Here is a 12,342-nt window from a genome sequence, read left to right as displayed (position 1 = left end):
AAGGTAAGTGAACTGGTATTGTTGTGTCATGACAGAAACCTCTCCCTCAGCATCAGCAAAACAAAGGAGTTGATTGTGACTTCAGGAAGCAGAGGAGGGACATGCCCCGATCCACATCAATGGGACTGTAGTAGAGAGATAGTCACAAGTTTTAAGTTCCTCTGCATCCAAATCACTGAGGACATGTCATGGACCAACAACACCACCACTCTTGTCAAAGAGTGCAACAGTGCTGCCTGTCGAGTGGCACAGTGGTCTAAGGCACTGCATTGCGATGCTTGCTGTGCCACTAGGGATTCTGGGTCGAGTCCAGGCTCTGTTGAACTGGCGGCGACCAGGAGACCCATGGGGCAGCGCACAATTGGCCCAGCGTTGTCCTGGTTAGGGGAGGGTGTGGCCGGCATGGATGTTGCACTAGCAACTTCTGTGGCGGGCTGGGCACAGTGCACACTAACACAGTCGCCAAGTGTACAGTGTTTCCTCTGACAAGTTGACTTGAGTTGGCATTCTGTCAAGAAGCAGTGCGGCTTGGTTGGGTTGTGTTTCGGAGGATGCAAGGTGAAAGGTTATTTTCCTGGCACCACACTCACAGAACCCTCACCTGCTCCCTGTAAGCTGTCTCGTCATTGTTGGTAATCAGGCCTACTACAGTTGTGTCATCTGCAAACTTGATGATTGATTTGCTTGGCCACACAGTCATGGGTGAATAGGGAGTACAGGAGAAGGCTGAGCACCCACCCTTGTGGTGCCCCAGTGTTGAGGGTCAGCAAAGTGGAGGTGTTGTTTCCTACATTCTCCACCTGGGGGCGGCCTGTCAGGAAGTCCAGGACCCAGTTGCACAGGGCAGGGTTCAGACCCAGGGCCTCGAGCTTAATGATGAGCTTGGAGTGTACTCTTCTTGTCCAGATGGGATAGGGCAGTGTGCAGTGTGATGGTAATTGTATCGTCTGTGGATCTATTGGGGCGGTAAGCAAATTAAAGTGAGTCTAGGATGACAGGTAAGGTAGAAGTAATATGATACTTGACAAGTCTCTCAAAGCACTTCATGATGATAGAAGTGAGTGCTATGGGGCGATAGTCATTTAGTTAAGTTACCTTGGTTTTCTTAGGTACAGGAACAATGGTGGCCATCTTGAAGCATGCAGACTGGGAAAGGGAGAGATTGAATATGTCCGTAAACACACCAGCCAGCTGGTCTGCGCAATGCTCTGAGGACGCGGCTAGGGATGCCATCTGGACCAGAAGCCCTGCGAGTGTTAACATGCTTAAATGTTTTGCTCACATCGACCACTGAGAGGGAGAGCCCACAGTCGTTGGTTGCGGCCCGCGCCGATGGCACTGTGTTTGTTATGCAGGTGAATGAGGACCCAAAAGCAACTTGGCGAAAACAGAGTCTTTAATCCAGTAAAGTAAATCTACAATCATAAAGCATAATTCCACTCGTAATGACGAGAACAGACTGGAGACTCGATCATGAACTGCAGGTTGCCTCGGGAAGGCACTTGAACGTAGCAGACTCAGACACCTGCTCACCACGCAGCATCTGAGGGAAACACGACACGACAGGGCGATACACAGACACAGCACGGTGAACAATAGACAAGGATCCGACAGGGCAGAAACGGAAAACAAGGGGAGAAATAGGGACTCTAATCAGGGGGAAAGATAGGGAACAGGTGTGGGAAGACTAAATGATTGATTAGGGGAATAGGAACAGCTGGGAGCAGGAACGGAGCGATAGAGAGAAGAGAGAGAGGGAGGAAGAGAGAAAGAGGGGAACGAACCTAAAAAGACCAGCAGGGGGAAAACGAACAGAGGGAAAAGCAAAATGACAAGACAAAATAAGACAAAACATGACAGTACCCCCACTCACCGAGCGCCTCCTGGCGCTCTCGAGGAGGAACACTGGCGGCAACGGAGGAAATCATAGATCACAAACGGTCCAGCACGTCCCGAGAAAGAACCCAACTCCTCTCCTCAGGACCGTAACGAAAAACGATAAAAAGGGAAACTAGGGTACTACTCTAAAAAAAAAAATGAGACACGGGTAGAGAACTGAAAGCTTTAGAGCAAACAGGACCAAACAGGCCAGGAGAGTAACAACTAGGGACAGACTGAGACACAGCAAGGGCAGGAACAAGAACAGGAGAGATGCGATGGCAGGGAACAGACTGAGACCCAGCAAGACCAGGAGCAGAAGCAGAAAAAAATTTACCAGACTTCTTCTGCGCGCAGTCCGAACACGCAGCCACGAAACGGCGCGTGTCACGCTCCTGAGTAGGCCACCAAAACCGCTGGCGAATAGAAGCAAGCGTACCCCGAACGCCGGGATGGCCAGCTAACTTGGCAGAGTGAGCCCACTGAAGAACAGCCAGACGAGTAGAAACAGGAACGAAAAGAAGGTTACTAGGGCAAGCGCGCGGCGACGCAGTGTGCGTGAGTGCTTGCTTAACCTGTCTCTCAATTCCCCAGACAGTCAACCCGACAACACGCCCAACAGGAAGGATCCCCTCGGGATCGGTAGAAGCCACAGAAGAACTAAAGAGACGGGATAAAGCATGAGGCTTGGTGTTCTTAGTACCCGGGCAATAAGAAATAACGAATTCGAAACGAAGCGAAAAACAACGCCCAACGAGCATGACGCGCATTCAGTCGTTTGGCAGAACGGATGTACTCAAGGTTCTTTTGGTCAGTCCAAACGACAAAAGGAACGGTCGCCCTCCAACCACTGTCGCCATTTGCCTAGGGCTAAACGGATGGCGAGCAGTTCGCGGTTAGCCACATCATAGTTACGTTCCGACGGTGACAGGCGATGAGAAAAATACGCACAAGGGTGGACCCCATCGTCAGTATCGGAGCGCTGGGACAGAATGGCTCCCACGCCCACCCCGACGCGTCAACCTCAACAATAAACGGTTTAGTGACGTCAGGTGCAACAAGGATAGGAGCGGATGCAAAACGCTTCTTGAAGAGAACAGGACAACAATCATACGACCGGTGAGGAGGAAGGGAGTTGGTTCTGGACCGACTGAAGACCGTGCGCAGACCATGATACTCCTCCGGCACTCCTGTCAAATCACCAGGTTCCTCCTGAGAAGAGGGGACAGAACAAACAGGAGAAATAGCAGACATTAAACACTTCACATGACAAGAAACGTTCCAGGAAAGGATAGAATTACTAGACCAATCAAAAGAAGGATTATGACACACTAGCCAGGGATGACCCAAAACAACAGGTGTAAAAGGTGAACAAAAAATCAAAAAAGAAATGGTCTCAATATGGTTACCAGATACAGTGAGGGTTAAAGGTAGTGTTTCATATAATATACTGGGGAGAGGACTACCATCCAAGGCAAACATGACCGTGGGCTCCCTAACTGTCTGAGAGGAATGTCATGTTCCCGAGCCCAGGCTTCGTCCATAAAACAGCCCTCCGCCCCAGAGTCTATTAATGCACTGCAGGAAGCTGCCGATCCGGTCCAGCGTAGATGGACCGGTAAGGTAGTACAGGTACTTGACGGAGAGGACCGTCTAGTAGCGCTTATCAGTCGCCCTCCGCTTACTGATGAGCTCTGGCCTTTAACTGGACATGAAATGACAAAATGACCAGCGGAACCGCAATAGAGACTGAGGCGGTTGGTGATTCTCCGTTCCCTCTCCTTAGTCGAGATGCGAATACCCCCCAGCTGCATGGGCTCAACACCTGAGTCAGTGGGGAAAGACGGTAGTGTCGGAGAGAGGGGAGACACAGTTAACGCGAGCTCTCTTCTATGAGCTCGGTGACGAAGATCTACCCGTCGTTCAATGCGAATAGCGAGTTCAATCAAAGAATCCACGCTGGATGGAACCTCCCGAGAGAGAATCTCATCCTTAACCTTAGCGTGGAGTCCCTCCAGAAAACGAGCGAGCAACGCCTGCTCGTTCCAGTTACTGGAGGCAGCAAGAGTGCAAAACTCTATAGAGTAATCCGTTATGGATCGATTACCTTGACATAGGGAAGACAGGGACCAGGAAGCTTCTTTCCCAAAAACTGAGCGATCAAAACCCTTATCATCTCCTCTTTAAAGTTCAGATAATTGTTAGTACACTCAGCGCTTGCCTCCCAGATAGCTGTGCCCCACTGCCGAGCCCGACCAGTAAGGAGTGATATGACGTAGGCAATCCGAGCTCTCTCTCTTGAGTATGTGTTGGGTTGGAGAGAGAACACTATATCACACTGGGTGAGAAAGGAGCGGCACTCAGTGGGCTGCCCAGAATAACATGGTGGGTTATTAACCCTAGGTTCCGGAGGCTCGGAAGAACCGGAAGTAGCTGGTGACACGAGACGAAGACTCTGATACTGTCCTGAGAGGTCGGAGACCTGAGCGGCCAGGGTCTCAACGGCATGCCGAGCAGCAGACAATTCCTGCTCGTGTCTGCCGAGCATCGCTCCCTGGAACTCGAGAGTAGAGTAGAGAGAATCCATAGTCGCTGGGTCCATTCTTGGTCGGATCCTTCTGTTATGCAGGTGAATGAGGACCCAAAAGCAACTTGGCGAAAACAGAGTCTTTAATCCAGTAAAGTAAATCTACAATCATAAAGCATAATTCCACTCGTAATGACGAGAACAGACTGGAGACTCGATCATGAACTGCAGGTTGCCTCGGGAAGGCACTTGAACGTAGCAGACTCAGACACCTGCTCACCACGCAGCATCTGAGGGAAACACGACACGACAGGGCGATACACAGACACAGCACGGTGAACAATAGACAAGGATCCGACAGGGCAGAAACGGAAAACAAGGGGAGAAATAGGGACTCTAATCAGGGGGAAAGATAGGGAACAGGTGTGGGAAGACTAAATGATTGATTAGGGGAATAGGAACAGCTGGGAGCAGGAACGGAGCGATAGAGAGAAGAGAGAGAGGGAGGAAGAGAGAAAGAGGGGAACGAACCTAAAAAGACCAGCAGGGGGAAAACGAACAGAGGGAAAAGCAAAATGACAAGACAAAATAAGACAAAACATGACAGTGTTATCCTCAAAACGTGTAAAGGTGTTTAGCTTGTCCGGAAGCAAGACATGGGTGTCCGCTACGTGGATGGTTTTCCTTTTGTTGTCCGCAACATACATCTCGTGTCTGAGCCATTGAATTGCGACTCTACTTTGTCTCTATACTGACGCTTTGCTTGTTTGATTGCCTTGCGGAGGGAATAGCTACACTGTTTGTATTCCACGGCTAAGGGCTGTTCTTGTAGTTGGATGGAAATGATCCAACCATTATGTAGAAATGATGTTGAATATAATAATAAACAACATTGATCAATAGCTCCAATATTATGTGAATAAATTTAACAGTCCCTGGGTGTCTCTAGAGGATCTAGTCAATGTAGCGAGCCTTGCGTCAGCACTAGGTATGACTACAATGAACATTTGTCTAACTTGCACTGTTGAGAATAGATACAAATAGGTAATCCTGGCGACTAATGTTCTAGAATTAATTTATCGAGGCAAGCAGATCAGGGATGTCAAGGTGGGACCAAAGCATATGCTGTGTGTGTAGTGTATGTAACAACTACCAATAGACCTACTCAATTATAAGTGTATATTCAATCAAAGAATTACATTGTAAAACAAGGAGTTAATTTACTCAATTAAACGAATAGAGTGGATTAGTCATGCAAGAAAGTCTCAAACAACTACAGTGCCTTGCGAAAGTATTCGGCCCCCTTGAACTTTGCGACCTTTTGCCACATTTCAGGCTTCAAACATAAAGATATAAAACTGTATTTTTTGTGAAGAATCAACAACAAGTGGGACACAATCATGAAGTGGAACAACATTTATTGGATATTTCAAACTTTTTTAACAAATCAAAAACTGAAAAATTGGGCGTGCAAAATTATTCAGCCCCCTTAAGTTAATACTTTGTAGCGCCACCTGTTGCTGTGATTACAGCTGTAAGTCGCTTGGGGTATGTCTCTATCAGTTTTGCACATCGAGAGACTGAAATTTGTTCCCATTCCTCCTTGCAAAACAGCTCGAGCTCAGTGAGGTTGGATGGAGAGCATTTGTGAACAGCAGTTTTCAGTTCTTTCCACAGATTCTCGATTGGATTCAGGTCTGGACTTTGACTTGGCCATTCTAACACCTGGATATGTTCATTTTTTAACCATTCCATTGTAGATTTTGCTTTATGTTTTGGATCATTGTCTTGTTGGAAGACAACTCTCCGTCCCAGTCTCAGGTCTTTTGCAGACTCCATCAGGTTTTCTTCCAGAATGGTCCTGTATTTGGCTCCATCCATCTTCCCATCAATTTTAACCATCTTCCCTGTCCCTGCTGAAGAAAAGCAGGCCCAAACCATGATGCTGCCACCACCATGTTTGACAGTGGGGATGGTGTGTTCAGGGTGATGAGCTGTGTTGCTTTTACGCCAAACATAACGTTTTGCATTGTTGCCAAAAAGTTCCATTTTGGTTTCATCTCACCAGAGCACCTTCTTCCACATGTTTGGTGTGTCTCCCAGGCGGCTTGTGGCAAACTTTAAACAACACTTTTTATGGATATCTTTAAGAAATGGCTTTCTTCTTGCCACTCTTCCATAAAGGCCAGATTTGTGCAATATACGACTGATTGTTGTCCTATGGACAGAGTCTCCCACCTCAGTTGTAGATCTCTGCAGTTCATCCAGAGTGATCATGGGCCTCTTGGCTGCATCTCTGATCAGTCTTCTCCTTGTATGAGCTGAAAGTTTAGAGGGACGGCCAGGTCTTGGTAGATTTGCAGTGGCCTGATACTCCTTCCATTTCAATAGTATTGCTTGCACAGTGCTCCTTGGGATGTTTAAAGCTTGGGAAATCTTTTTGTATCCAAATTTGGCTTTAAACTTCTTCACAACAGTATCTCGGACCTGCCTGGCGTGTTCCTTGTTCTTCATGATGCTCTCTGCGCTTTTAACGGACCTCTGAGACTATCACAGTGCAGGTGCATTTATACAGAGACTTGATTACACACAGGTGGATTGTTTTTATCATCATTAGTCATTTAGGTCAACATTGGATCATTCAGAGATCCTCACTGAACTTCTGGAGAGAGTTTGCTGCACTGAAAGTAAAGGGGCTGAATAATTTTGCATGCCCAATTTTTCAGTTTTTGAATTGTTAAAAAAGTTTGAAATATCCAATAAATGTCGTTTCACTTCATGATTGTGTCACACTTGTTGTTGATTCTTCACAAAAAAAATACAGTTTTATATATTTATGTTTGAAGCCTGAAATGTGGCAAAAGGTCGCAAAGTTCAAGGGGGCCGAATACTTTCGCAAGGCACTGTACAGTGTACATGAAATTCATGATGTGTTACAGACTACTCAGAGTAAATAACTATCACCAATACATGAATAAAGGGCCATGGATAATGATTGCTTGAAAATGGCCTTGACTCTTCAGTCTGCAGGTCAACAAATGCTATACAAAACCATAAATCTATGGTTTATGGTTTTTCTATACATGAATAGAAAGGCAATTCTGATGAGAAAGAGGCTGTATCCCACAGCAGTCTGCAGGGGTGGACTGGCCATCTGGAAAAGGCCAATTTTAACCTAGTGGGCCTGTCTAACTTGTGGGTTTTGTGCAAAATGACAATTATCTGGCTAATAATGGGGCCCTTGAGGACAACAATGATCCGGTTTATGGTCCCAGGCCTCCCCTGACAGAACATATTACTTTTAGATTAGTCGTCAGACTTTACTCAAGAGATTGAGGCCAATATTTTGACCTGTGAGATTTTCATCTGATTGCGTTCTGAGGTCGAGCTACCAGAGGCATACACTCAGTAAACAAAGCATTAAGGACACCTGCAATTACATAAACTGACCAGGTGAACTCCATATTAGGATGGTGTTCCTAAAGTTTGGTCTACTCAGTGTATATTTACCATACAGTAACTCTGAGGGCTACAGTACCATTCAGTTGGCCTTGAAGAGTCCATGAAGCAAGGGACACCAATGGAAATAAGTCTCTGACTTATGTGTTTTAGTTTTTTTGACTGACAAATCAAATCAATCTATCAAGCAGAGTGCTAATCTCAGCTGGTCAGTGAGGTGTGATGAATGACTAAATGACAATCAGCCACAGAGCAGCAGCCAGGAAGAAATATGCTGGTTTAACTCGGCATTGGATCTTTACATCAAACCTGTAGGCCTTCTAGTATCTTCACATCAGCAGTGGTCGTCCAGCCTGACAGACAGCTCCACAAAGGAGACTGGAGACTTTTAGAGTTTTGAACACATTATGACTATTAATTCAGTGTTGTGTTTATTTTTAAACAAGGAACTAGCAAACCAATGCAAAATCGTTGTTCAGTGTGTTAGAAAAAAAAATGCAGTCTGTGAAATCAAATGTGGTCAGGAAATCGAAACTCGCACACATAGCAAGCTATCCAATCTCATCTTCGAAAGAAAGTGTTGGTTTGTTTGAAAATGTTGTCTTCCACAAGCATACACTGACTCAACCCTGCTCAATAGAATTATTTGACTATACTGGGAGATACAATTATTTTTCGACTTCAACAACAGGCTATTGTAATAGTTTAGTTGTTTGAATAGCAAACTAACAAAATATTCAAATTATGAAAGTTGGTTTTGACTTTTTCTTTGTGTAAGGTCATATAGGCTATGTTACTTTGCTACAGGCACGTTGCACAAGACAACACAAATTGCGTATTTGTGGTAGTGAGCATTTAGTGCTTCTTATAAATGTTCAATGCAATAATTTTATCTACAAATTAAATGGAGAGCGGCGTTTTTTCCAAGGTAGATTTTTTCAATTACTTTAGTCCGGTTGATCGAACACCAGTCACGTTTTCATAGGTCACTTACATTCTATTCCGTTTCGAATGAATGAAATCAGTCCATTAAGAAACTTAAATAATCCAAAGTGTTGCCTACACGTGTGTAACAACAAAGGAAGATCTGGATTAGATAGAGGCCACTCATAAATATTGTTTATGTATTCTTTTACGTTTTTTTCTTAAGTGATGGAGAGAGATCGATGAGTGGGTGTGGTGTGGGGTGGGGGACTCTAGAACTCTATATGGCAGGACGAAATGCGAAGTTTTATCCCATTTCACTGGCATGCTCGAACTAAATGCATTACACTTTTCAGCAGAGCAAGGGACACGTATGTGGACGGCATTGGAAGGAAACCCTTGCGTTAACATCTAAGGAAATTATCTCACGGTCTATTCTCCCGGAGAGTGTATTTTCTACCAGCATGAGTGCAGAGTGCACGAGCTACTACAGCGCAGATAATGTGTTTGTGAATGGTTCTTCTTGTCCTAAAGCGGAGGGCGATGCGCGCGCGGCGTTCTGCTGCGGATTTAACGATATCAAGTATTGCTGTGATGATCCCAACAGCTTTTTCCCTTACGAGTATGGATACATGTGGTGGCTCAGGTATGTAAGGGATCTTTCCAAGCCTCTGATGGTGGGCTTCGCCCCTATCTTTTTGGATTCTCAAGAAACTACAATATGAGTGTAAACTATGATATTAAGAATTCCGTTGTCTTTTGCACATATTTTTGGGGCAATATCAAGAAACTACAAGATGAGAAAGCATGTTTATACTCCTCTCCAATGCGCACACATAATAATATAATTTTACTGCGGTGGGCTAAACCAGGGACACAGATTAATTCTTAGTCTTAACCAGTTTGAGTTTGCATCCCAATATTACACGTTATTTACATGAAATATAGCAAAACTGTTGACATAGATTTTGTTTCATTATTTTTAAATAAGATTTCTTGTGAAATGACGAAAATATGAATAATGATCCACCCATGGTCATTGACTGCAGGAAAAGGCTACTACACTAGAACAAATGTCATTTTTAGGCGCCTGATAACAGATGTATAGTATATTCAAATTCAATGGGCTTTTGGGTTTGCAGAAGTTTTTGGTGGTCTGTACATAGGCTACTTATTGTTTCCCGCTCTGATCCGTGGACAGCATTGGAATGAAACCCTTTGCGATAAAGACCACAATTAAAACGAAATGTGAAAATATCAATAGAAAACGTTGAAATCATGGGAAACTGATTTGAGCTTTGAGATTTCAACATAATATGAATCAACTAATGAGAGAATGACCTTATCAATTTCGGATAAGCAATCTAAACATTCTATTTAATTTCATTTTGGTCTGATTCATACCTCCATAGAAACTCAAGTTTTTCAAGTGTCTTCTATTGAAGTAGCCCTGGTCAAAAGTACTGCACTATAAAAGAGTGGGTGCCATTTAGGACACAACCTGTGTTGGTATGATTGTGGCCCCTGGCTGTTTGTTATTCCTGAGATGAGTCATTCCATTGGGATAATGGGATATCTTCTTATAATGGGATAGGTCCTTGCAGGAAGGCTGCTGGTCACATATGAATAAGCCTGCATCCGAAATGGCACCCTATTGCAACCAGAGCCCATAGGGCCCATAAGGTGTCTGTTCATTATATGGGTCATGAATGTGGAGTAAGGTGGCTGTGTGGCAAATATCTCATAGAAATCCAACAGTACCATTGTCAGGTATAGAGAAAGTTATTTTTTCTCTCCCTGGCTCTCACTCCTTTTCACTCTTATTTTCCTATTTTCCCTCTCTCCCTTTGATTTCCCGTCTCACAATCACTCTCTCTCTCTCTATCCCCCACTCCCCTCCCCTCCCCTCCCTCTCCCTTCCTCCCCAGTGTTGGGGCTCTGATAGGTCTGTCCATAGCAGCGGTGGTCCTACTGGCCTTCCTCATCACCGTATTTGTTCTCTGCTACCTCTTCATCTCCACAAAGCCCAGTCGCCTTGACAGTGGCCTGCCGCTACGGGCACCAGGTAACATATCTGGCCAGAGGTGGCGACATTTTGTTATCATTGACTAGCTAGCGACATGTCATTATCATAGACTAGCCAGTGACATACCATGAGGATGGGCTAGCTAGCGACATGTCATTATAATAATGAACCTTGAGCTTAGCTAAAATGGGCCAGTAACTGAAGGGCTGGCGGGTTTGAATCTTCTGGTCTGATGAGGAGAAACTGGTGGCATCTACTACCGTTGTGCCCTTGAACAAGGTTTGTGTGTGTGTGTGTGTGTGTGTGTGTGTGTGTGTGTGTGTGTGTGTGTGTGTGTGTGTGTGTGTGTGTGTGTGTGTGTGTGTGTGTGTGTGTGTGTGTGTGTGTGTGTGTGTGTGTGTGTGTGTGTGTGTGTGTGTGTGTGTAAGTCTCTATTCCAGGGTTGGACCCCAGTGAGTACCCCAGTCCCTCCAGCCCATCCCACCGGCGCCCGGGGCTTCAGGATGCACTTCCTCAGCAGGAAGTTGGACTGTGACAACCACCGTCAATATGGAGGGCCCTTCATAGTGCACTTTTTAGGGAGCTTAGAAGGGCTTGGAGGTTTCGATTCAGATGTAGAAGGGCATGGAAAATCGGATTCAGACGTATTCCATACCCCCTTCCCCAATACACATGTAAATATTGGACTGTATTATACTTATGCAAAAATGTTTCTTCTATTCCACTGCCATTCACATTATGTTCATATTCTTTTCTTGTATTGTTTTGATTGTTGTTGTATTGTTGAGAAGGAACCTGCAAGTCAGAGTTTAGTTAGATGATGTGTTACCATTCGTATCCCATACATACGACTAATAAAACTTGAAATGAGATGTTGTGTGGGAGGTTGTCTAAGGCATTCAGATTCCACTGTGCCGCTCTCTCTCTCTCTCTCTCTCCTGATCATTCTGCAGCTTGTCTTTAGCTCATTTCACACACTAGTTTTCCTCTAAGGGTGGGTGTTTGGTAAAGGGTAAATGTACAAATACACTCCCCTGCATATTTATTTGGACAGTGAAGCTAAATGTTCAATTTGGCTCTGTACTCTGGCATTTTGGATCAGAAATCAGATGTTTCATATGAGGCGACAGTACAGAATGTCCCCGTTTATGTGAGGGTGTGTTCATCCGGGGTTGGAACCAGTTCAGGGACCAAAGCCTAAACGGGAAAATAATGTTTTGAGGAACAGAAAAATAACCGGGATCGAACGTGATCTATACTGTTCTGGTTATTTTACATGCCAGTCCCACAACAACAACAACAACACCTATTCAATGCCCTTACTTTGTCACTCAAAAACCTCTTCCAGTGTCTGCCTATCAGCTGAAAATCTTTGCCAGTGTGTGTGCACTGTGCATGTGTAGACTACCTGCCCCTCCCTCTCCAAGGCAAAGGCTACAGTAGGATTTCTGACATTCAGAAGATAGGGAGATACATTTTTAATTAGAGAAGAATGGATTAACTTCTTCAATGTTAGCTAGGGATACTA

General features: G+C 45.0%; 1 protein-coding gene across 2 annotated transcripts; it reads left to right on the top strand.

Moving 5' to 3' along the window:
• The first annotated feature begins 9,093 nt into the window (after positions 1 to 9,093).
• LOC124041625 (protein shisa-like-2A) lies at positions 9,094 to 11,355 on the top strand. Of its 2 annotated transcripts, none has more exons than XM_046359421.1 (3): positions 9,094 to 9,434; positions 10,717 to 10,853; positions 11,255 to 11,355. In XM_046359421.1, the coding sequence occupies exons 1-3, from the start codon at positions 9,127 to 9,129 to the stop codon at positions 11,347 to 11,349; spliced, it is 540 nt and encodes a 179-aa protein (XP_046215377.1). In that variant the 5' UTR covers positions 9,094 to 9,126; the 3' UTR covers positions 11,350 to 11,355. The 2 variants fall into 2 exon arrangements, with proteins under 2 accessions (XP_046215377.1, XP_046215376.1); XM_046359420.1 differs by having other exon boundaries at positions 11,243 to 11,355.
• Positions 11,356 to 12,342: the final 987 nt, after the last annotated feature.

The sequence above is a fragment of the Oncorhynchus gorbuscha genome, linkage group LG08 (assembly GCF_021184085.1).
Source record: "Oncorhynchus gorbuscha isolate QuinsamMale2020 ecotype Even-year linkage group LG08, OgorEven_v1.0, whole genome shotgun sequence".
Taxonomy (NCBI): domain Eukaryota; kingdom Metazoa; phylum Chordata; class Actinopteri; order Salmoniformes; family Salmonidae; genus Oncorhynchus; species Oncorhynchus gorbuscha.
Note: the sequence above shows the minus strand (reverse complement) of the source record. Positions and strands in the feature narration are given on the sequence as shown.

Bases quoted from the DNA above. Each gene is read 5' to 3' on its own strand.
- LOC124041625 (XM_046359420.1), top strand. From the start codon at position 9,127: ATGCATTACACTTTTCAGCAGAGCAAGGGACACGTATGTGGACGGCAT. The intron at 9,435-10,716 runs GTATGTAAGGGA...CTTCCTCCCCAG, and splicing joins GGATACATGTGGTGGCTCAG to TGTTGGGGCTCTGATAGGTC. The intron at 10,854-11,242 runs GTAACATATCTG...TGTGTGTGTAAG, and splicing joins CCTGCCGCTACGGGCACCAG to TCTCTATTCCAGGGTTGGAC.